Here is a 24,643-nt window from a genome sequence, read left to right as displayed (position 1 = left end):
GTCAGAAGAACCAGAACAGCCGCTTGCAGCTGAAACAGAGTCAGAGCCTGTAATTCTACCTGAACAGCAAATTCCAATTTCAGAGAGTGTAGCTGAGGATATCCCTGCAGCTCAGGCAGTCGAACAGCAGCAGGGCTCCGCTGAGAAAATTGGAGAGGATGGTCCTCAGCTTGAGACAGAGAAATCTGATGCTGATCAACAAACACAAATTGCAGCAGTCAGTGAAATCCCAGCTGCTGAGCAACAGCAGAGTTGCTCTGAGGAAGTAGCAGAGGAACATCCTCTCCCTGAGAAGGAGCCACCCAATGTTGAGCAAGAAGCCCAGAGTGCCCCTGTCACTGAAATCCCAGCAGTTCCAGAACAACAGAGTAGCTCTGAGAATGTAACAGAGGAGATTTCTCCCCCTGTTAATACTGAGGAGCAAGATCTATTGACAAATAAAGGTTCAGATGAGACAACAATCCCTGCTGAGGTAGAAACAGAGCCAGATCCACAGATTTCTCAGAGTGAAGCTGCAGCTTCCCAACCAGATAATGACAAAATAGAGACCATCCCAGAAAAGCTCTCAGATGAGACAACAATCCCTGCTGAGGTAGAAACAGAGCCAGGTCCACAGATTTCTCAGAGTGAATCTGCAGCTTCCCAACCAGATAATGACAAAATAGAGACCATCCCAGAAAAGCTCTCAGAAGTGACAACAAATTCAATTGAGCCAGAGCCTACAATGAGCCCAGAATCATTACCACACGAAGTTCCTGTCACACTTGATAAAATGTCAGATTCTACAGCTGCAAATGTAAAAGAGGAAAAAATAACAGAGGCGGAACGATGTGAGCAAATTGAGCAGCCAAAGATAGATGAAGCACAAGATACTCCACCAATTCAAACTCCATCACATACAGAGGGTACAGCTGTTGATGAGGAGCAAACAGATATCACTGAAAAACTTGAGGCAAACAGTGTAGAACCCAGTGTGAAAAATGAGGTCATTGAAGAATTAAAGGTTGAACCAGAACCAATAGCAGATAAGCCATTGGCAGGAGAAGACACTCCTCTTCCTCCAGTTGAAGCTGCAGAAAAGGTAGCTCCTGTAGCCCCTACTGACAACATTGAGGTCTCTAAACTTGATGAAAACAAGCAAGAATTAAAACCAGACAACAATAAATCGGAACAATTAGACGTTTCAGAAAACAAACCTCTTGTTTCAGCCTCAGAGGAGGACAGTCAGGCTAAAATAGTTGAGGAAAAAGAGAAAGGGCATACTCCTCTTGACTCAGCTGATAAATCACCTCCTGGTGCTCCGGTTGAAGAGGAAACAAAGGCACCTGAGAAAACAAATGAGAACGCTTTAGAGAATAAGGCTTCTGAAGAAGTTATTCTTAAAGGGGAAATGGCTAAGGAGGAAACACCTGAGAGAGTTGAAGACAAAATTTCTGATGAGGTGAAAACAATAAAGGACACTGCAGAAGAAAAAATAGTAGAGGAAGAAACTCTTAAAAAGGAAACAGTTGAGGAAACAGCAGAAATTGAGAATATATCATTGAATGGCAAAGCATTTAAAAAGGATGTAGTGAAGGGAAATGCAGATGCAGAGAGGTCTGTTGAGGTAAAACCTGAAAAGGGGAACGCTTTTGAAGAAGAAGCAACTGAAAAGAAAGCAGCTGAAAAGGCAAATGACCAGAAACCTCTAGAGGAGGAGGTTAATCAAGCAGAATCAGGTCCAGCCCTCTCCTCCACTGAGACAGAGGTTGTTCTCCCTGTAAGAGAGCAAAAACAATCACAAACAGCCAGAGAGCCAACAGCTGCTGAAGAAATCCCCAAAGAAGTGATACAGAAACAAAAAGAAGAAACAGAATCAGTCGCTCAGGAAAGCCTTGTAGAGACGGCATCATTTTCAGAGAAGTCAGAGGAGACAGAAAAGCCTATTGTAGCAGAAAGTGTAGCCAGGGAAGAGGAAAAGCAGACACAAATAGATACAATGTTAAAAGCAGTAAATGAATCTGAGAAAACAGCTACTCCTGATTGTGAAGAAAAAGACAAAGTCAACGCAGAGGAGTCCATGCAGTCTGGTATCATTAGTGAGACACAAGTTAAAGATAAAGCCTGTGATGGAGAGAACATGAAGGATGACACAGAAGCTAGTTCAAAAAAGACAAACAGGATTACTGAATATGAACCTGAAATAGAGAAAGAGACGTCAGGTCTGACAGACAGTGATTTGAAGCTCCATGAGAAAGTCACTGAGAACAAAGAAACTGAAGAACAACTTGAGCAAAAAGAGCTTGAGTCCCAACCTGTTGATGACAAAATCCAAAAACCTAATTTAGAATTAGAGACAAGTACTGTCTGTAACAAAGATGACACTGCACAAATTGATGCAGGAAAGGACCCAATAGAAGCAACTTTTAAAAATGAAGAAGGTGTGTCTGTATCAGTAGCTTCTGCTCCTGTAGAAAAACCTGAAACCCTAGTCTCTGTAGCAGGAGAGCAGGAACATAGCATAAAGGAGAAAACCCATAATGTGGAGGAGAAAGAGGAGGCTAAATCAAAGCCATCGGAAAAGCCCATTGATGATGATGATGCAGTCGCTGAGGTGACCATTGTATATAGTGTAGCACTAGTTGTGTTGGACTTTATGATTTTTTTGTGTTTATGATGTATTTTTATGCTATTTCTTTTGTAATGCACATCGGCATTTCAGGAGAGCAATTAAATGCAAATGGCTGAAAAGCATTGTTCAAACACTTTCAAGTTCAATTATTAGTTTACAGACAGCATTTAACTGTACACTCCAGTGATAGTTAAAATAATTCCTTAAAAGTACTTTATTTGCCTTGTTCCTTGAAATTAAAACAACAAAATGATACCCTCACAACACATTTTAGAAGATTTAACTGAACTCACTAGACTTTTTATGAACTTATTGTGTTTTTTTTTTTTTTTAACCCAACAGGTGAAAGTGGTGGAAACCTTGAAAGACACTGGAAAGAAAGTAATTGCTGGCACGGAGGGCAGCCCCACCAGCCCATCAGACCTAGCCAAGCTGGAAAGCATGGTCCTTCCAATCCTTGAGGCCCAAGCTATCATGAAACCAAAGGATGATGAGGAGAAACTAACAGACACTCTCAAGACCAGACGCAAATTAGAGGTGCTTCCTCTCTCACCTGATTCACCTAGCTCAGAGGATGACAGAGAACTCTCGGTGACCAAAGCTACCCCGAAGAAAAAGCTCCTCGTGCCCATGGAAGTCAGAGCAGATTCACTCGATGAAAGCAGTGAAAGCATTGGAAAAGAGAGCCCTATGTCAGGGGATGATGAGGACTTTATCCGAAAACAAATTATGGAAATGAGTGAGAATGAGGATGCTTCTCCGTCTGATGAGGAAAATCTAATCCGGAGAAAGATTAGAGAGGATGAGAGGAAACATATGGAACAGAAGAAATCAGAGGTTGTAGAAAGGAGCACATCTGGAAAAGCCAGGCGACTTACCAAGAAGAGCACCATAAGTCCAGATGATGAAGAAAATAAGATCCTTAGCAGCTCATTGGAAAAACCTGATGCCAACAAAGAGGAGGAACAAGATACAAAAGTAGAAGAAGAAAGGATTGGTACTGCAGTTCGCAATTTCCAAACTATGGAGCTGAATACTGTCAGCAGCCCAATTCGTATACCTAATAATGATGGAGACCCCGAAATGGAATGCCTTACAGACTCTCCAGATGATCGGTCAAAAGGTGAGGGGTCTTCCAGTCTGCATGCATCAAGCTTCACTCCTGGAACATCCCCAACATCCCTTTCATCACTTGATGAAGACAGTGACAGTAGTAGTCCAAGCCATAACCGTTCTGGTGAGGGTAAACAACATAGGAAAGCCAAACACAGACAGCCTGGTCAAATGCTACCAACTATTGAAGACTCTTCTGAGGAAGATGAGTTACGGGAAGAAGAAGAGCTTCTAAGGGAGCAAGAAAAACAGAAGGGCTCTGGAAAAAAATCAAAGAAAGACAAAGATGAAATTCGAGCCCAAAGAAGGCGAGAGCACTCAAGGACACCTCCAAGCAACTTGTCACCCATTGAAGACGCTTCACCAACTGAGGAACTGAGGCAAGAAGCTGAAATGGAGGAAATCAGACGATCATCCTGCTCTGATTTCTCTCCAAGTATTGAATCAGATCCTGAAGGGTTTGAAATCCATGCTGCAAAGATTGCGGCAGTTCAGAAAACTTATCAACTGCCTACATCAGTATCTCTCTACTCTCCAACAGATGATCAAAACATTGATAATCCACAGACAAAAACTCTTAAATCTGCAGATGAGGCTTATGAGGAAATAATGCTCAGGGCTACTTCTCCAACAGTTGAAAAAGTAGAGCTTCAACCTGGAAAGGAGTCACTTTATGGGGGCATGCTCATTGAAGACTATGCCTATACATCTCTTATTGACAATTCAACAGCTGATCTTGGGGAGCAAGAGAAAATTGTCATTCCTGCTGAACCCAAAAAGCTTAGATCCCCAGATGAAGTTTATGAAGACATGATAAAGAAAAGAAAAGAATTCATGAAGCTTGAGCAGGAATATCAAGATATGCAGCCCAAAAACGAAAACACAAACCCTCAAATAGTGTTGCAACCGTCTGAGAAAACCTTCTCAGATAGCGGTACAGTAACACTGGGGAAAGATGGGAAACCATTGTTGGATGCTGAAACCGCATATGAAGAGCTAATGAAAAGGGTCCTGACTCCTGGAACAAGTCCAACTCAGCAAGGGCCAGAAGTGGATTCAACTGTATCTAGAAAGGCACTCCAACCCATTCCGGACTTAAAGGTGACACAGTGCTCCTCAGGAGAGTTGTCTTCTGATGATGAGAGTATTGTTAGAAAAGAGGAGAGAACTGAATTATCAGACATCACGATGGCTTCAGAAACTGAGCCGGTGACAGTAATTTCTGAGTCTCCTCTGCCAAACACATCAGATCAACCACCTAATACCATAATTGAAGCATCCCAGGCTGAAATTGTAGACTTATCTGGTGAACTTCCAAGGACCAGAGCCCATGTGATTGCCAATGTATCACCCTTACCAACAGTTCCCCAGTACACACCCAGTATTCCCAGTGTAGTGTCAACTGCGCCACCTGTGCCCCCCAAGCCAAGTGTCCTGCGTAGGGCTAATTCTCAGGAAAAATCTGAAGAACCCCCACTGCCTCCTCCAACCCCACCAAAGCCCACTGTTTTTCCAAGGAAACCCCCAGTCCCACTTCCACCACAGGCTTCAGCAACTTCAGTCCGGCCAGAGACAGTGACTATGACTGCAGCCCAAGGACCAACAACAAGACAAGTAGTTTCACCAATGTACAAACCTCACGTTCCCCCACCTGTTCCCCCAAAGCCTACTGTTCCTGCTGGAATTGGGGACAGCCACAGACCAGGACAAGGTGTCAAACCACCAATTGCTCCAAAGCCTGGCTCACAGCCTTCATCGCCAGCCCATGTCTCGCATCCTACAAGGCCCACTGCACTTCCCACTGGCTCTTCCGACATAGCCCTAAATTTGAGCCCTTCTTCTGAGACCAAGCAGTTTCAACCCTCTCCAAAGTCTCCTTCTTCTCCAAGATTTTCCAGAAATCTTCGTGACACATATGTGGTCATCACACTGCCATCTCAGCCCAGCTCTCCAGTAGACACCATCTCAACTCAAGCTCCTTCCAGCCCCGGACCAGCGTCTCCTGCACACCATGCTCAGCCCCAAAGCTATCACCAACAACAGCCTCAAACTCAATCATATCCACAGCAGCATCCACAGCCAACTCCTCCTCAAACAACCAGGGTGCCTCTGGCATACACACGTGTCACAGAATCCATTGAAAGTCAAGAGATTTGTGGTCCAGAAAAACACGTATCCAGTTCTTGTCACATAATTGAAGCTATATCTGCCTCAGCACAGCCACCTGTGGTTATGCCTAACCTTATCTCTCAAGTGGTAACCACAGAAGTTCAAAGGACCACTGTCTCTGTTGTCCATGAAAGGGCAACACCACCAGTACCAGCTCCAAGGGCAACTGGTGTCCCAATCTCAATGGAGAAACCTAAGCCCCAATTGCCAGCACAGATTGGGCAGACCGTCCAACCTTCTGAGGTGGTAGATTTGAGGACTATGAAGGCGGACCCTGAGTCAGATAGGAAAGGTGTTGATCTGTCTGCTGGCGCAGACTCAAGACGTCAGTCCTTGGCTGCTGATGTCAGTCGTCAGAACAGTGCAGTGCAGTCATCTGTGGTCAACCTCAGTACAGAATCATCCACTGTCTCTATAGTGACTGATAGCATTACAATTGTGACCTGTTCCGCCACAATTCAGCAATGTGACAATGTAGACGCCTCTCAAATATCTTCAGTGCCCCTGCAGCTGACAAAAAACAAAGCTTTTGAGCCTGTTTCTCAAATTATCTATCGGCCAATTGATTTTCAGTCCTTATCTCATACTGGTACAGAGATCCCTATTAACCTCTCAGTTGGATCAGGTGGAGGGACTTTCCAGGTCACACCTGTGACTATTGCACCCACCTCCATTTCAAGTTGTGTTGCCAATGGATTAAATACAGGTACAGCTACAGTGGCAGGAGCTGTTGACCTTAGCACAACAAAACCATTCAACACTGTTGTATCAGTGGATGCTGCTTCTTCAGAAGTGGCCACAGCAGTTATCACAGATTATGATGGCAAACCAGTGGATCTAACTGCAGGAAAGAGAACTGTATGCTGTGATGTTGTGTACAAGCTGCCATTTGCAGGAAGCTGCACTACTCAACAACCAACCACACCCCTGCCGGAAGATCGTTTTGGATATCGCGATGATCATTATCAGTATGATCGATCACCATATGGCATGAGGGGTTTTAGTGGAATTAAACCATCAATGTCAGACACTAACCTAGCAGAAGCTGGCCTGTTCTTTTACAAGAGCAAGAACAGCTACAATTTCAGTGGCACCACAGAAGGTGCAGTAGATCTTACCTCTGCAAAGATTTCTGATGCAGGTCAGTGCAGTGACATTGCAGACCTTTCACTTAAATGTCACTTTGAAATGCCTCCACTCATTCATGGCTAACGTGTTGTGTTTTTTTTTTTGGTTGGTTTCGGCTTCTTTTTTTTTTGCATGGACAAATCACAAAAACAAATTGTTTTCTCGTCACAGTATTTTTGCATGTGCCTGCATGCTGTTACTGTATAACTTGTTTATGATTGTTGCACTTTTCAACATTTTCGAATTTTTTCCCTTTTCCACCTTTTTCATAATTTGGATAAGGCATGGCTTCTTCAACTTAAAGTCTGAATTACTTGGACTCAACTGATATTTTTGACTTTTGACAGGTGAAGCTGTTGACTACTCCAAGAAAGGGAATTACGCTGGAATGACAATCCCACCCTATTCCCAAGCCAGAGTCACAAGTACTGTGGGTACACTCTTTGGTACGAGCAGTGTATTGAGATCATCAAATGGGGTAGTCTATTCCTCTGTAGCAGCACCAATACCTTCTACGTATGCCATTACCACCCAACCTGGATCCATCTTTAGTACATCATACAACACACTGTCAGGAATGCATACCAGCGACACCATGCCATCTTTGTCAAATATCCAGAACTTGCCACTTACACGGTCCCACAGTTTCTTGTCCACTATCTCTACTACTGAAACTGAGGAGTTTAGAGATGTCCCACTCAATCTGGAGATATCTAGAGGGGGTACTACTCCTGCTCATCTTATCAACACAGCAGGAACATCTTTATCCCTTGACACTTACACTGATGCATCCCTAGAGGCTATAGCTGCTTCACTGGAGGCTCTGTCCTCTCCCATGGTTCCAGGGGATGGCCAGTATATGGTAGAGCGTGAGAGGCTAGAGATGGAGAAACTCAAACAACAGCGGCTTGCTGAGGAATTGGAATGGGAGCGTCAGGAAATTCAACGTTTCCGTGAGCAAGAACAGCTCTTAGTACAGAAGGAACTCGAGGAACTGCAGGTCATGAAGCAGCAGATTCTGACCCAACAAGAAGAGGAAAGACAGGCTCACCTTATGATGCAGAAAGAAACCTATGCTCAGCAACAGCAGCAGCTAGAGCAGATTCAGAGACTCCAAGAGCAACTTCGCCTGCAACTAGAAGAGCAAAAGCTTCGTCAGATGTTCCCAGGTGGTGACGCTATAGGGCATGGTGTGCAGGAGGCTATTGTATTAGGACCTGATGGCACAGTGTTATCCAGAAAGATCACAGATAGTGGATGCCAGACAGATGAAGAGGATGAAGCAGTCAGCAAAGCTTACACAGCTGGTAGAAAAAAGCGTAGTGCCAAAAAGAGTGTTGACAGTTGTGTGCAGACGGATGATGAGGATCAAGATGAATGGGAGGCTCAGACCAGGAGCCGGCAAAACCGGCCACGCACTGCAAGGGGTGATAGGGGAGGGCAGTCAGATATGTCACTTCAAGCCCGCACTGAAATTTCTATACAAACAGATTCAGAGGGGAACATTATAATGGACTCCAGGATGGAGCTATCTGACTCTGAAAGAACTTCACCAAAGAAACGACCTAACCCTCTAGAAATAGGCCAGTCTCCTAACCTTAAAGTTGATTCCTCCACACTACAAGCCCCTCCTAAGTCTCCCAAAGTGCTTTATTCCCCCATATCCCCCTGTATATCCCCTAGCAAATCCATGGAGTTTGTTTCATATGATAAATCCCTGGGAGATACAAGTCCACAAAAGCTAAGAGGAAGTATGGATCAATCTCATGCCTCTCCATCAAGCCCCAGAGGACCAAAAGCAATGCAAAGATCCATGTCGGATCCAAAGCCCATGAGTCCAACAGGGGAAGAAAGGGCAACATCTGGCACCCAATATGGTGATGTAAGTTCCCATTTTATTACTATCATTTAAATAAACATAGGAGAGAAAACAGACACTGACCAACAAAGGCCAAGAAGTTGTGTTATTTACATAGTTTTTGCCCAAGGAACACCAGCAAACAAGTGCATGTCATGTTATACTCATGCAGCCACAATGACATGTGGACTCATTAATTGGTTTTACCATTTCTTGCATGTGTCAGGAAGCTTTAATTTAATAGTTTATAACATGCATTTGATGCACTGGGGATAACTCTGCTATTTGAACAAAACAGAGCTGGTTTTAGAATTGCAGATTTGAATGTTCATGACAAGGCATACTATGTGTAACAGTTCAATTCTGTTGCATTTAACTTGAATAATTACAATATTAATTTTTGCCATAATATTGTTCTATGGAATATGAAACTGAGTAATTTGCAAATCTATATCTTCAATTTGGTCTGTTGACCTTAAAAGGAAACGTATAATTAAAGAGGAATGAGAAAAAAAAGACTATACAGGCATCCTGTGTGGCTCCTGGCCCTAATGGGGTATCGAATCAGTTATCTGCCCAGGCAACTAGCTTCTGAGAATTCCATAAATGCATTGAAGGATAGATAATAAGCTGATCTTTCAAAATATAATGAACTGTCCGAGATCCAAAAAGGCGCAATGTGAATACATTACATCGGTTTAAAAAATCACATAAGCGTGTGCAGTTTAGTTACTTGTGTCAGGTTTACTTACTCATGTAAACTAGGTGCATATAATTCTACTTATGACCCAAGAGAAATATTATAATTCATGCCCTTTATAATTTGACATTTTAACTGAATCATACAAAGTTTAGCAACTGTCTTATCTATTACTTATCTATTAGATTAGTATCGTACAGGGGAAATCATTTCTCTCAAATGTTCAAGACTAAATAACCAGCTGACTCATATTTTGGGGTTCAAGAAAACTGTTTGAAAATTATACAATCTTAATGGGTTTCAATTATTTTTCCCACAGGGCAAAGGCTCAGGTAGCACTCCAACAGGAACTCAAAAGAAGGTAAAGAGGACTTTACCCAATCCACCATCAGAGGATGAGTCAACAACCAGTGGCCAAACGGCATACACCACTGGCTCCGCCCGCCGAAGAATGTGCCGTAATTCTAACATGGCCCGTGCCAAGATCCTACAGGACATTGACCGCGAGCTAAATCTGGTGGAGCGTGAGTCTTCTAAGCTCCGTAAAAGACAAGCAGAGCTAGATGAGGAGGAGAAAGAGATTGATGCCAAACTTAGGTACTTGGAGATGGGTATAAATCGTAGAAAAGATGCACTACTGATAGAGCGAGAGAAGAGGGAAAGGGCCTACTTACAGAGTGTTGCTGAGGACAGAGACTACATGTCAGACAGTGAGGTTAGCAACATTCGAGAGACTAGAGGTGGGCTTGGAGATGGTGAAGATGAGGACATTGAAGGTCATGGTCTTGAACGTCCCAGGACAGCTCCTCAGTCAGAATTGGATGACTTTGTTCCACCTCAAACCAAGCATGAGTATGGAAAATACTCCCAATACCAATACCCTCAAAGCCAATACCAGCAGTCTCTCTACCAGACTCCCCAATCCTACCAATCTCATTCTCTCTACTCATCTGTCCCCTCGCTCACTACCTCCCAGCAACAGAGTTACCACCAGATGCTCCTGTTGCAGCAGAAGGCTGCCAGGCAGGCAGCCCTCCTCTCAGAACTTGATGCAACCAAATATGAAGTCATTAGCCGCCAGCCTGACCCCACATCATCAGCTTTTCTGGGAGTTAAGTATGACAAATATGGTAACCACCTTGATCTCAGAGCCTTGGACGTTGGAAGTATGGCACGTAGCCCTATGTCAGCTGTTTCTGATTCCTATTACCCAGATGTAGATCATCATACACCTCGGAGCTACATGTTACTGGAAGATGCTGCAGAGCTGGCTAAGGGCTCTACAGGTATGTCATCATCTTATAGTCTGGCTGAGAGGGAGCTGGCAAAGGCAGAGAAGCTGCTGCGCCGGAGTGCAGCAGATTTAGGGTCTACTGACTATCTGGGATCAACCTCAAGACTCCATCCTTATGGAAAGACCCCTGATGAAGAGGATCCAATGGAAGAGCCCTATGAATTGAAACTACTGAAGCAGCAGCTAAAGCAAGAGTTTAGGAGAAGTACAGGTGGGACGGAAAACTTAGAACAACTGGCAGGTCTCTCCCAGCATTATTATACCCCTAGCTCTGGCATTTCTAGTTACTCCCAAAGACAATATCCAAAGACAGACAAGTACAGCATCAGTCGACTTACTTTAGAGAAGCAGGCAGCTAAAAACCTCCCAGCCTCAATGTTGTACCAAAAACACAAGGCTCCATTAGTTGATCCTAAGATCTCCTCAAAGTATTCTACTACAGACAACAGAGGTCTGGAGACAGACTATACAAGCTACATTGGTTCCACAAGTGCATCCCCACGATCCAGTCGGCTCATGCAGGATGAAATTACCTTTGGCCTCCGTAAGAATATTGCAGAGCAGCAAAAATATCTGGGGTCCACCTTGGGTGCCAATTTAGCTGGGTCACTAAATATTGGCCAGAGTTTAGGTTTAGACTCTGCTTATCCTAGTGGTAGTCGCTCAAGACCCTCATCCAGGCCCACATCTTGCTACGGCCTGGACTTGTCTATCAAGAGAGACCCTTCCAGCTCTTCGCTTAGGCTTAAAGGGGATGGTGAAGCATCTGGAGACGGTCCAAGCTATCAAACCCCCTCTGGTCGAACCAAACCCACCAGCCTTCCCATTGTTCAAAGTGGTCGTGGCAGAATACCAATAGTGGCCCAGAACTCAGAAGAAGAGAGTCCATTGAGCCCTGTTGGGCAACCTATGGGCATGGCCCGTGCATCAGCTGGTCCTCTGCCGCCAATCTCGGCTGATTCAAGGGACCAGTTTGGTTCTTGCTTGTCCTTGCAGGACTCCCAGCAACAGCAACATATCAGGGAAGAACCAACCAGGGGTAGGGGTTATGTGCTGATGGATGACCTTCAAGGCACCATGTCAGACAGTGAAGGTAAAAAACAGGCTTGGCACATTGCCTCTCCTTTTCTATTTAATGTTTTATCCTTAAGAGTGTCTGGTTATGGGTTTTCTTGCCTGGATTTAGTACTACTGTCTAATATACTTTGCTATTGTGTCTTTGTTGAAAGTCTGCATGTATCTGTTGGCATGTCGTTCTTTAATTTAACTTCAACTTTCATGAATGTACCTAATTTTGTTTCTTGGTGACAGTACAATCAATTGAAATTTAGTGTGTAGGCATACCTTTGGACATTTTGGTCCTTGCTTACAAAGTGTGCTTCGATGTATCTTTATGCATGCACTCTGTGTCTGTCTGCATCCCAGATATTGTGTAACATTTTCTTTTATTAGCTCCCTGCATGACACCATACTGTCTTAGTCCTGTTACAGCTATAGTGTGTGGGAGGGTTCCCTACACAAATACCAATTTCTTTTTTGTGGCAGTCTGCATTTTATTTAGAGCATAGTTATTAAAGTTTATAGTCTTTCAGATCCTGTTTGTTACAACTTAGGTCACATTTAGAAAAAACAATGTTAACTATTATTATTAAACTCCAAAAGTGCCTCATCCACTTGCAAAATTCATAAAATTGGTCGAGAAATACATATCAGCTGAAGGAGTACTTCAGCTGACTCTTCAAATGACTCTTCAAAATGATAGTATGACAATACTTTTGAGATGCATAGTATTGTTATATTATTAATCATTTTACATTTGGATTCTACAAATTGTTGATGTGTAATGTAAACAATGATTGTTATGACACCAACTAATGGGAAAGTGTTAAATCATGATATAAAGTATAAGAAACACATTTAAAACAGGATACTGTTGTCATGTAGGAAACATTGACTGTATTAAAAAAATGCATGATATTTGGTTACAACAGTCATTTGTGTATAATAAATATAAAACTTCAACTTGCATGTCTTGTCATGAATACTTGCATGTATATATTGTGATGTATCCGTGACTTGGTGACTTGATGTTGCATGGAATAGATGTCTGCCTCTTTATCCTTCAACACGGTGTCTTTTTGCTGAATTTCCTAAAGCTATTTCTTCCCCACTTCAAACACAATGAACACACTCTATTAGCAAGGTCCGTCTTTAAAAGGATAATGCAAGAATATTCCTGAAAATGTGAAAATTTGTTTTGCTCAGTAAAAGCTATTTACCATTTATTCAACTTACAAGCAAATATGGTGAATGCATGTTTTTTTTCTGTCATGGCCAAAGTATATAATCACAGTACTGTATGTGTTTAATGGAACACTTCATTTTATCCACTGACAGAAGACAGCGTTTCATGAAAAGGGATTTTAAAGTGACAGTTTTAGCAGGTTCAGACTTTAATGAGAGGTATTATTGTTTATCTTTCTGGTTCAAACTTGTGAAGATCCCCACATAAATACGTGTTAATAACTTAATATGGAACCAACCATTTTGCAATGTAAAACCATTTGCCTTGATTCCAGCCCTAAGTGATTCCATGATGGCTTTGAACAGAGACGATGCAACCAATGGTAGAGTATTAGTTCAGTTTTACATATAACATATTAACATATTAACCTGCACCACTTGTGGAATAACCCTCACCATAAAATGAAGGCGAAATGTTGGGGAGGTTAAAGATTATCATAAATAGTAGATCATAAATTCCTTGAAATTTTATTTTGAACATGTCTTATGCAAAGACATGTTTTAATTGAATTCATGTTCTATAAGAAAATGTTAAAATCTCCCTATAATTTGACTTATTTACTAATTCAAAATGCATATACCCAACATTTACATTCATAAAAATTCTGGCACTATTGGCTTATATCCTGCTACTATACATATTGTGTTAATACTTATTTTACAATACCTGTAAAGAATATTTTGTGTTGCTCTGCATCCTTTCTGATTCTCACAACCAAGTATAAGAATGAATACTTTTTCTGGCATTTCCATTTCTCATGTTAACTACCAATCAAAATGTACATGGACTTCTCTTGAATATAATCTTTCTTTATTGGCATGCAACATGTGAGCTAACAACACTGCTTTATAGTAAGATAAAAAGTCCAGGTTTGGTATTGGTTCTGAAATAGTGCCTGTTGTATACTTGAAGCTTACCACCTACGACGAGAGGAAACAGATTGGTTTGACAAACCCAGAGATGGACGGTCAGAGAACGGACACGAGAAGAGACAGGTGAAACATGAGGAAACACACACACATACGTACTTTAAGACAGACACCTGTAATGTACGCACATGCACCATTAAGTAATGCAATGCATGCACCCACTCTCAATCACTTGGGACATTTATTTGGTATGTATGCTCATGTGTTAAAGCAATATACAGATGTCCTTGTCGCAAAGAACCCATACTGAACAGTTTTCCCATTTACCTTGAACATACATGACATCTCACCATTGTGCATGGGCCACAGGGAAAAGGCCCATATTACCCCTTCCCTCACCTCAGGGTCAAACTGCAGAGGGACCTCAAAGACCGCAGTGTCTCAGGTAAAGTACCACAGTTTACTACAGTTTTTCCGTTCAATAACCACCACAGCAGCAGCATGCTTTGGGAGAGGGAATGATATACTTTAAGGCACGTATTAGAAGCTAATGTCTTATTGACTGTGAGGCATGCATTAGATTTTAATGACCCCATTGCTTACTGACTGCATCTAATATGCGCTGTTTACAGCATTGACTTCCACAGACGTGCACTCAGCATGTTTTCCTTTTATGGAACGTGATGCATCTTAAAATAGCTTTAGAATTATTTTAAAAGACAAACTAAGTAAAAACGTACACACATATATGAATCAGAATGTGTCATTCGGTTTACAAAGCATGGCGTGTCTGCCTCATGCATGTTATTTACTTTATATTCATGCAAGATCTCAAGAAACTTAGAAGTCACTTCCTGTGCCATTACGTTCCATCACACCATTCCTCCAGGCTCAAAGCAGGCAGACATTTCATTTCCTGGCTCCCCTTTTGATTTGGCTCTTCTCCACGCTCATCACTCATAACCATGCTCGAAATGGCGTATCCCTCACACTCAGGATTATCTTACGTAATTAACAAACAGCCCACAAAGGAAGCGTCATGTTTATGAGGACCCAGTGCTGAACCGAATGCTTTAGGCTTTAGTTATTTTATTCTCAATTTTGAACCCTTGTTACGAGATTTAGACTTCAGAATTAGGGGTTCAGGTTTTTTTTTTTTAGATAAAGGTCTCTTTTATGTGTGACCTATGGAGCTAAAAAATAGATTAATGTGTGTTAAGTGAACTATTGGCTATAGGGTTAGCATTGATAATGTCAAAGCTCTAAAACAGAGACAGCTGTGGCTAAAGAACCAATTGAACGGACAACAAAATCGTTAGAGTTTTGTTGCCCTTTTCTTTATGATGGTTCAGGCAAAGTTCCTACCTAGATGCCATATAACATTCATTAAATGTCTTTGAACACACTTCTTAGAGGAGCTAGAGGAATTTGATATGTGCTAATTACAATTGTCTTTCTGTATTTTAATACTTTACTGAAATCAGTGGGAAACGTAGCCTACCTCTGAAAGTTAGTATTTAAGTAGCTTAAAATCACCAAGTATCAACAGTGAAAAGTTGAGATGACAATATGGCTACTCGGCTACATTAGTTACCTTAAGCAAGAGGTATTTTTCCATTATAAATGGATTTATCTATGACCCCATTGAGATGTAAATAATAGAAAATAAAAAATAACCAACATGCTGGTTCCAAAAGCGATTTTTTTTCTAAATAATAGGTTGAATTTAATGTCATATCTTCAGTAAAACATTTTAGATTTTAGCTACCACTGTTAGCATTTATCTCTCGTTCTTTAGCTTTGTACTGGTCTGTCTCATTTTGACAGCTTGACTGTCCTGCTGCCCTGAAATGAATTCAATGCCAAAATAATTTTGAAGTAAAGTAGATTTCATGTCTTTAGTCTGTTTCCAACATATAACTGAATTTTCCCTTCCATACATTCTCCCTTTTTGTTTTTGATTATACCTCTGTTAGTTAACATTGCAAAATAATAGATTAACAGTATGAGACTAGAGATTAACCACTCACTGGTCTGTATTTGTGGTCCTAAACAGGAAATGGTCTGGGTATCCGTGTAGTTGGAGGGAAAGAAGTCCCTGGTAGCAATGGAGACATCGGAGCATATGTTGCCAAAGTCCTGCCGGGTGGAGCTGCAGAACAAACTGGAAAGATTCTTGAAGGTAAACTCATCGTTAACCCTCGTTTTGTGAGAATAATGTTGTTGACAAGGTTTGTGAGTATGAAAAAACAAATTGACATCCTGAAGAATACTGTTTGTGTCAGAAGGTTTAGGTGGAGGTGTCACAATGTATATTATGGATACAAAAGGTTGAAACTGCCAGTTCTTTCACAACGCCTAGTTACCATTGTTCACCAGCCCACAGATATATGACCTGTGATTTTGCTCTTACACACCATTCACTGACACCTCCTCAGGACAAATTGCTGTGTGGTATATTAAGAGGAACATATTTCACAAGGTTATTGATTTCACATGGGCTAGTCTGTGAACTGTTAACCTTCTCACCCTCCCAGTCCATCTGCCTGCTCCTAGTCCCTGTTTAATCTCCGTGTTGAGCTACTTTGAGGGTGTTGGGCAATTGGTAAAGCTGTGGCCTGAGCTCCTTTGAGGCTGCCACTCTGGTGATGTATGGATAGTGAAATGGGAAGGGAAGAAATGCTGTCTAGTTTGGACCTGTGTAGTGTGCTATCCATCTGTCTGCGCCTTGTGGATGTGTGTAGGGTGAGCGTGGGCATTTCTTTGAGTACTTTCTGTTCTAGTTTGTGTCTCCTTTCTATTTTCCTTTTTTATCCATTGACATTGCTGCCAATTCTGTGATTTTCTCCTCCCACTGCTTGATGAAGCCATTCAGAAAGTGTCCACAATTGTGAACAAAATAAGTCTTCTGGTGACTTACAGAGATGGTTTTCAGATGAATAATCACATTTTCTTTACCAAACAAAAAAGATCTAACAGATTAAAAATATGACTTGACGGAATAATAAATTCATTAATATTGCAACAAGAATAATGTAGCGTTTGTAAAAACAAAACTATGTGCACAGCGGTGCTTTGAGCTAAAAGCTAACAGCAAATACATCAAATATGGAATTTTGGCAGAGAGAAATTGCAATAGTTTTGTACTTTGTGTCTCATACACGTAGCACATCTTGCAGCAATCCAAGCTCATTGGTCATTGCCATATACTGTAGCCAAATTGCTACTTTGTTTTAGAGATTCAAAACAAATATTTTAAGATAATTCAGATACCCTTAAAAGGAATATACAGGGGGACAATTTTGGGTCAGTCCAGTTTTTTTACTACTTCTCTGGATCCCATTTCAATAATCTTACTTTGCCTCAGACATTTCTGTGCAGCTACTTTCTTGCACAGAGGAGAATTCTGTGGTGTCGGCCGAAGCTGTTGATGATTGCTTCGGTCAGAGAGTCAAAATGCATCTGTGCTGTTGTTGGTTAGGCAGACAGCATGACCCATGATAATGCCCATTATCATTGACACTGAGCAGAACGGCTGCGGTGTTCTCAGTGGGAACATGCCGTCTCAGCCTCTGTGGTGCGAATACGTGGAAATGTTGTCAGATTCAACAGGCTTAGCGTCACAGATCGACAGAAAACTGTGTGTTGGTTGCTCACTGAGATGGAAGTGTCTTTGAATGTGTCCGAAATGCAACTAACTCTCAAGTCTTGCAGTGTGAGAAATGTGATGATTAATATCAGGGGGTAACTTCATTAGTTTCCCTGTTGCTCACACATGCAGCTCGAGAACATCGTCGCAAACAAAGGACCCTCCTGATGAGCTGTTTCAAACGTTGTAAGTCCTGCCAAAGTGCAGGGTGTGTTTTAGAGGATGCTGTGGGTTTGCTGTGTTGTGTGGACTTGTATTTTCTTCCCCATTGCTTGGAGATAAAGGCCCCTTTTTCAGATATTTCTCATTGGGTTTTTTATTATTTCAAATCCTTTCAATAATTAACCCTATTTAAATCACCCTAGAAAAACTTGTAGCTAAAATAAAATAATTAAATGTGCAAGTTTATTTCCCTGCCCACTATCAGCACGATCAGCTTTGTCACACAGCTGTTGTTTGGCCTGTCACAAACATTTATCTCTCCAGTTTTGGCTCCCTGTCTGATTCACTTTGAGCGCAAGAATCAAAGCTTGTTTTCTCTCAGAACAAAAGATGGCTGTTAGACCCTGAACCTGTCCCTTGTTCGGGTCATAATGAATTCCCTTTAATCCTTTAAATCAGAGCTCATACCTTCAAAACTTTGATTTGGTTTTGGTTTGATGTGAGAGGTCCGAACTCTAGTTTTGAAAAAAATGAATCAAGAGGGAATGCACTACGATTTGTTGTTGTTTTTTTAACATTCTTGTTCTTGCCTACAACTCACATTTGTAATTTTTTGTACAGGAATGCAAGTCCTGGAGTGGAATGGTATTCTTCTGACGGGTAAAACTTACGAAGAAGTACAAGGACTCGTGGGACAGCTATGTAATGAGGCAGAAGTGTGTGTCCGACTGTGAGTATAGCCTTTGTTAGTTTCTATATATATAATATACTTTTTTTATTTTCTGTCTCTTCATATTCCATATGTCCCCATATTTTAATTTACATGACTTTGAAAAACAAAATATTTCACTGAATCACAGATAAACCTTTAAAGGTCACATATCATACTCCTTTTCAACAAGTTTCAATAAATCTCAGAGCTCACCCAAAACATGACTGTGAAGTTTCTTGCCAAAAATCCTCTCTGATCCTGTATTTGATCATGCCTATAAGCCCCTCTATTTCAGGCCTGCTCAGAACAGGCTGTTTCTGTGTCTGTAGCTTTAAATGCAAATGAGTTGTCTTTGACCACGCCCCTTTCTGGAAGGTGCTTGGGCTTTCTCCATGCCCTATTGTTTACAGTTGAAAGGTCGACTCAGAGGGCAGAACAAACATCCACCTGGGGGAGAAATTACTGCCCTTTGTGATGTCACTAAGGGGAAATCTCCCAACAGCCTGTGTGAGCACACATTTTCTGAAAAGTAAAGCAGGCAAAAGACGGAGAGGATTGATTTTTTTCGTAATTTGTTTTTTTTTGACAGACTAGGAACACATTGTGTTCGATAACCATTGTGAAGTGTTTTTTGAATAATATGTGATCTTTAAAGTAGAACTTTTCCTCCTAAAGGTAATTTTTAAAGATGATTCCTGATTTGTAGCTTCCTGCTCCTGCATGAGTCATTTAGCACAAACGTATTGGTTCTTTCTTTATTTATTTCTTTACTTGAAATTGTTTTTTTTTTCATTCTTACTTATTTTTGTCTTCCGTCTCATTAAGTTTGAATTTCAGAAAACATAAAACAATATCTTCCTGTATTGCAGTGATCTCAACATGCTTTCTGAGTCTGGGGGCACAGAGCATCTGGATTTCCAGGATCACGGCAAAAGTGAGCTGCAGTATTTTTTATGTCTTCAAACCCGAACATTTTTCTCCCATCACCATCGTCTCTTCCTTCACAGTTTCCAAATTAATTCCTGTCTCTTGTAACTTTTTAGTCTTTCTTCCCTTTCATCTATAATTCTCTTTTCTCTCTCGTTCTGCCCGTGCATTACTGTTGGCCTATTTTCTCTTTCTGTCTGAATTACACTGAGAACATTCGATTGTTCTCCAAAGAAGTGCCACCCCTTAGAGTCTTGATAGAAGACCCACAAAAATGCAATCTTCTCTCTCCTCTTTCTCTGTATGTGTTTGTGCATCTTCATGTGTGGATGCTTTTGTGTCATTATGCTCCTCTTTTTAACAGAAATATAGAAATAAACCTACAACCAACAACAACGGAACAAAGCTGAACACAGAGAGTAATAGAGAAAGATTCTCAAAACTAACCCAACAGTTAGACACTTACAACAGCTTTAAGTGGAGTATATAAAACCAACAGTGACCATGCTGTGACTCTTCTGCTGTACTGAAGGTGACAGACCTCCCAGGTCTCCAGGTGTCGACCCCAAGCAGCTGGCGGCTGAGCTGCAGAAAGTGTCCCAGCAGCAGGCTCCCTCGTCCACCTCCTCCTCTGGCCTGCCCACCACCACCTCAGCCACCTCCAGCCCTGGTCAGCCGGGATCGCCCTCCGTCAGCAAAAAACGACACAGCAGTAAGGCAAGTCGAGAGCCATTCTATTTTTAAAATTTATTTTAAGGTTTAGCTTTGAAGTCACTGTCCAAGAATTATGAATTGATGCTGTTGATCCCGCAGCAAAATTGCAATATCAATCTGAGCCCTATCGTAAAAGATCCAGAACATTCCATTCTAAATATATGTTTTATAATTAAGAAAGAAATAAGGCCCTCGATACAGATTTCACTGCAAAAGTTAATATCTGCTTCACTACTTCTGGCTCTTCAGGGTGGAGCTTATGACATGAATGATGGTAACATGAACAGAAGTGAATTGGCCAAATAAGAAGTTGAAAGGGGGATGAAAATAAGACAAAGATAGTGGAATAAGAGAGCCTTGAAAAGAAGTCTCTTCAAACAAATCTATAGTTTATACTTCTGTTTATATTTCTGCACTTCAAATTTGAGGAGCATTTTTCATTTCATCCCAATGTTTTAAATCGATTCACGACTTTGAATTCTCTAAGCTTCATGTCCAAACAGAAGCACTGATGCATCATTTCCGAGAGTTTATATTTTATTTTAGCCCCGAGCTCTATATAAAGCGTGGCTCAGTACAGCTCATACTGTACAGCATGAACACCCACCGGTATCCACCCACAGATTTGTTCTGGCAGTAAGCGTGTTGCTTTTATCTCCTACAGACTGCAGAGGGAACCAAGACCCCGTCCCACCCCATCTCTGGAGAGATACAGGTCTGTGATTCCAAAGAATGACCTCTGTAAGGTTTAAATGTTCATATTTTAGATGTGGGAGTATAAAATGGGCTAACTCTTTTTCCTTTAGAATTTTAAAAATATGAAATTGAATAAATGAAAGAAAATATAAAGTGAATCCTGTAACTTTACCTCAGAAAGCTGTTACATTTTGCAAAATGTTTTTGTTTGAATGCAGAACCATTCTAATTAATTGTGTTTTTTTCTGCAGCTTCAAATCCACTACGACAAGCAGCTTGGCAACTTGATAGTTCACGTCCTGCAGGCCAGAAACCTTGCCCCGCGGGACAACAACGGCTACTCTGACCCGTTTGTTAAGGTGTATCTCCTACCTGGGAGAGGGTGAGTTTAAAGGGTGTGCAAACTGGGAGCACAACGTGCTCGGATTCAGAACCAGTACAGGATCAGTTTTTTTTTTTTTTTAAATAAATCAAAATGTGTTAATTTAGAGAGATTAAAGTGTTTCATATGTACAGCTTCATAGCAGTCTGTATTTTCTGCAAATTCTGGGAAAAAGATTTAGGCATAAACCTGTTAAGTGTTCTCTATAAAACCTTGGCTCCAAAGGCAGCCACTCCTCTAAGCTCAAACCATATTTTTTATTCATTTTGAAAGTGATTTACAATTGATTTTGGCTTGCCATAACATCTTTCAATGTGCAGCACATGGCCTTTCTTTGGTAGGAATTCAGCACCTATATCTACACAGCACATCAGGTTTTATGACATGTCTCAAGGTGCTCTCATCTGCTCATTATTGCTCCTGAATAACTTCAGCATTATGTAAATAATATGAAGTTGCTCATGTGCTTGGTGTGTTGCTGTTGTCCCTGTTGATGGGTGTTTTGCGGTACGTGTGAGTGCAGTCAGAATCAATAGCTCTCATATTTACTCGCAATACGATTCCACACTCCCTCGTAAGTCCAGGGTTCCTTTCTCACTGTGATTGCCCTGTAATGTAATCAACTCTCCCTCCCTTCACCGCTGTATGGCCTCCCGAGAGAGAAAGAGAGAGAGAGAGAGAGAGAGAGAGTTTTTTCCAGGGATGGTTTAAGATAAAAGCAATAATATAAGGCTTTCCAGCAGCCACTCTTTCAGGCCTTCAGTTTGACACATGTAAATGCAAACAGCAGGGCGGGTTTTTACAGAGGGTGAGGTTGGACTGATTGGAAAGAGAGGCACCCACAGGCCCTGTAGCCCCCTGAATGCAAAAAGAGACTCCCATGTGTGAAAATACTCGTGTACATGCTACATGTGTATTAAGGGCACATGCTAACAGCTATCAGAGCAAGGAGTGCACTCCATGCAGAGGCTTTCAGATGCATCACAGATCTCCTGGCAACCACATGGAGTCCCTGCAGTGAAGCAGACGTTTGGATCATATGAAGGGGTTAATGCATAATCAGGCAAGTTTAGGGGCCAGGTGAGCTCATTGTTTGCTGTTTGCCAGGGGGCTAAACTCCCGTCTCATCTCCAACTCTTTTCCTGTTAATAGATTGATTGTAGTAAGGACGAGTCGGCGTTTCCAATATAAAACTTTGGGCTTTGTAACACCTCTTCAGAAATCAACGGGTGATGTCACTGAGACTCAGTGTCTATGTTTCATACAGTCTTATGGCAATTAAGCGGCTCCTCAGTAGTATAATTCCAGCTTGTTCAAATATTCATAAATTGCTTTTAATATTAGTTGAAATTCAGGGTTTTGTTATGTCAGTAAGAGTACTACAACTTGTAGTTTAGGTTGTTTAGTATAACCTGCCAACAAGAAACACTGGTGCTCAGTAAAGTTACGATGCTATGCTCGCTAAAAATGATTTTTTAAATCAGATTTTGTGTATACACTGAAAAGGTTTGGAATCCCAGCATTTATAAATCTGTGTCCACTGAATGGATTTATAAATGTAACCTGGTCACTCACAGCTCCACTACGGTTGCCCACGGATGCGTTACATCACCTGAAAGCCCTCTCAGCACACATACATGCTGTTCATGTGACACTGAAGCACACGTTCAGTCCACTGCTGCAGCAAACCACAGTCCACTTCTCTTGCCCCTTCCCTAAACACACACTTACTCAATCCCCCTCCCCACATACACACTCACAGTCCACAGACTCTCTCATTGTTTCTGTATGTTGTTCTTTATATTTAATGCATGCTGGACCCCCTCAGTCAGGTCATGGTTGTCCAGAACGCCAGGTATGTGACTTGCCCACTTTGGCACTTTGTTTTGGTTGATATTTGGTTGTCAGTTTGGTGACGGTCACAAAAAACGTCTAGGCTGTGTTTTTCTTTTAACTGATTGTTGGCTTATTGTAAAGGTGGTTCCACTAACTCCCTTCTCTCTGGTCCCCATATTCTCATGTTGTTCCACTCACCCTGAGGCGTAGTTCTTGTTGCATTGCATTGTAGAAAAGTCGAACCCCTGACTATTAACATCCTCCATTAACTTCACATATAAAGTCCCCTGTGCTGACAGTTAACGTTCCCCGAGCTAACTGTTGTGTTTCCTTGGTAGATGGTCTGTTTTTCCTTCCAAATCATCCTTATTTGAAATCGTAACATTCAATCCGGCATCCTTTAGTTTGTCCCTGTTTTGTGATTAGAATCCCTCAGTGCTGTGCAATATCGTGCCCTGACATCTTAATGTACCCCTTGATTCCCCCGCCGCGTTCAAAAACACACAACCCATTCTCTGCTCCGATGTCCTTACTCATTCCATTACTTACCAGACTAACTCTTACTACTTTTTGTCCTACAATCTTACATTAATACCAATGCAAAAAAAGTGCATTTAATGTATTCAGTTGAGTCTGCCATGACATTTAACGTTATTCCTTCAAAACAAGTGTCAAAATAATAAGCCAGAACCTACATTATGCAAAGTTTCTACTTCAAATTTGCTTTTTTTTCATCGCTTTGTGACTTAATAACTTAAAGATGATTATGTTATTGGCAGTTTAAAAGACAAGATTTTGATCAGAACAGCATCGCCTTGTCTGTCATTACTGGCTTACATTTTCACTTGTTTTCAGACATCCAAATTTTCAGCTAAACGACTCAACGGCTACAGAAATTGACTTTTTTTCGCAGCACACCCTGACATCGCACTCCTGTTGCCCCATGCACGCAGGCCACTACATTGTTAACGCCAAACAATGTGCATCACTCACATCCTCTTTCCTTCATTGTGTCCTCTTTGCTCCACAATCTTGTGCTCATTGCATTGTGACGGTCCACTCATCAGGAGGGCTGCTGCGTTCCAGTAACCAAGTTTATGTTGTGATGTGTTCCCCGCAGTGCCGAAAACAAGAGGAGGTCCAAACACGCGGGCAAGAGTCTAAACCCGGAGTGGAACCAGACTGTCATCTATAAAAACATCCTCCTGGAGCAGGTATGTGGTGTTACAGTGCACACGTTTTTGTACCTTTTTGTGTGGTCAAAAGCATGAACAGAAGCAGCACTTAACCCAATGCACTATAACCCAGGTCATATATCAGCAAAATATGTTATAGTGCATTAAAATCTTGATCAAATCTCATTGAAATGAGGAACATAACTATAATTAATCCATTTATTTGAGGCAAAAAGAAAAAAAAACTCACATTGTGCCATGTAGAGAGTGGTACAATAAATCAGAATATAAAATATTGCCTCTTCTCTGCCGGCATGCTGAACAGCTTCCATCCGTTGGTCTT

General features: G+C 41.5%; 1 protein-coding gene across 1 annotated transcript in view; it reads left to right on the top strand.

The window, feature by feature from the left end:
- The window catches only part of pcloa (piccolo presynaptic cytomatrix protein a), a 53,043-nt gene that overhangs the window by 18,339 nt on the left and 10,061 nt on the right, over positions 1-24,643 (top strand). The window contains exons 5-18 of the mRNA XM_065951181.1: positions 2,954-7,034; positions 7,369-8,903; positions 9,899-11,966; positions 13,453-13,500; positions 14,091-14,173; positions 14,417-14,492; positions 16,104-16,229; positions 18,480-18,588; positions 19,440-19,504; positions 20,030-20,214; positions 20,876-20,926; positions 21,159-21,289; positions 23,118-23,144; positions 24,246-24,339. Of these exons, the coding sequence (XP_065807253.1) occupies positions 2,954-7,034; positions 7,369-8,903; positions 9,899-11,966; positions 13,453-13,500; positions 14,091-14,173; positions 14,417-14,492; positions 16,104-16,229; positions 18,480-18,588; positions 19,440-19,504; positions 20,030-20,214; positions 20,876-20,926; positions 21,159-21,289; positions 23,118-23,144; positions 24,246-24,339 (8,679 nt within the window). The remainder of the gene's footprint in view (positions 1-2,953; positions 7,035-7,368; positions 8,904-9,898; positions 11,967-13,452; positions 13,501-14,090; positions 14,174-14,416; positions 14,493-16,103; positions 16,230-18,479; positions 18,589-19,439; positions 19,505-20,029; positions 20,215-20,875; positions 20,927-21,158; positions 21,290-23,117; positions 23,145-24,245; positions 24,340-24,643) is intronic.

The sequence above is a fragment of the Labrus bergylta genome, chromosome 23 (assembly GCF_963930695.1).
Source record: "Labrus bergylta chromosome 23, fLabBer1.1, whole genome shotgun sequence".
In the NCBI taxonomy this organism is placed as follows: domain Eukaryota; kingdom Metazoa; phylum Chordata; class Actinopteri; order Labriformes; family Labridae; genus Labrus; species Labrus bergylta.
The sequence above is the reverse complement of the archived record's forward strand: the minus strand, read 5'-3'. Positions and strand labels throughout refer to the sequence as shown.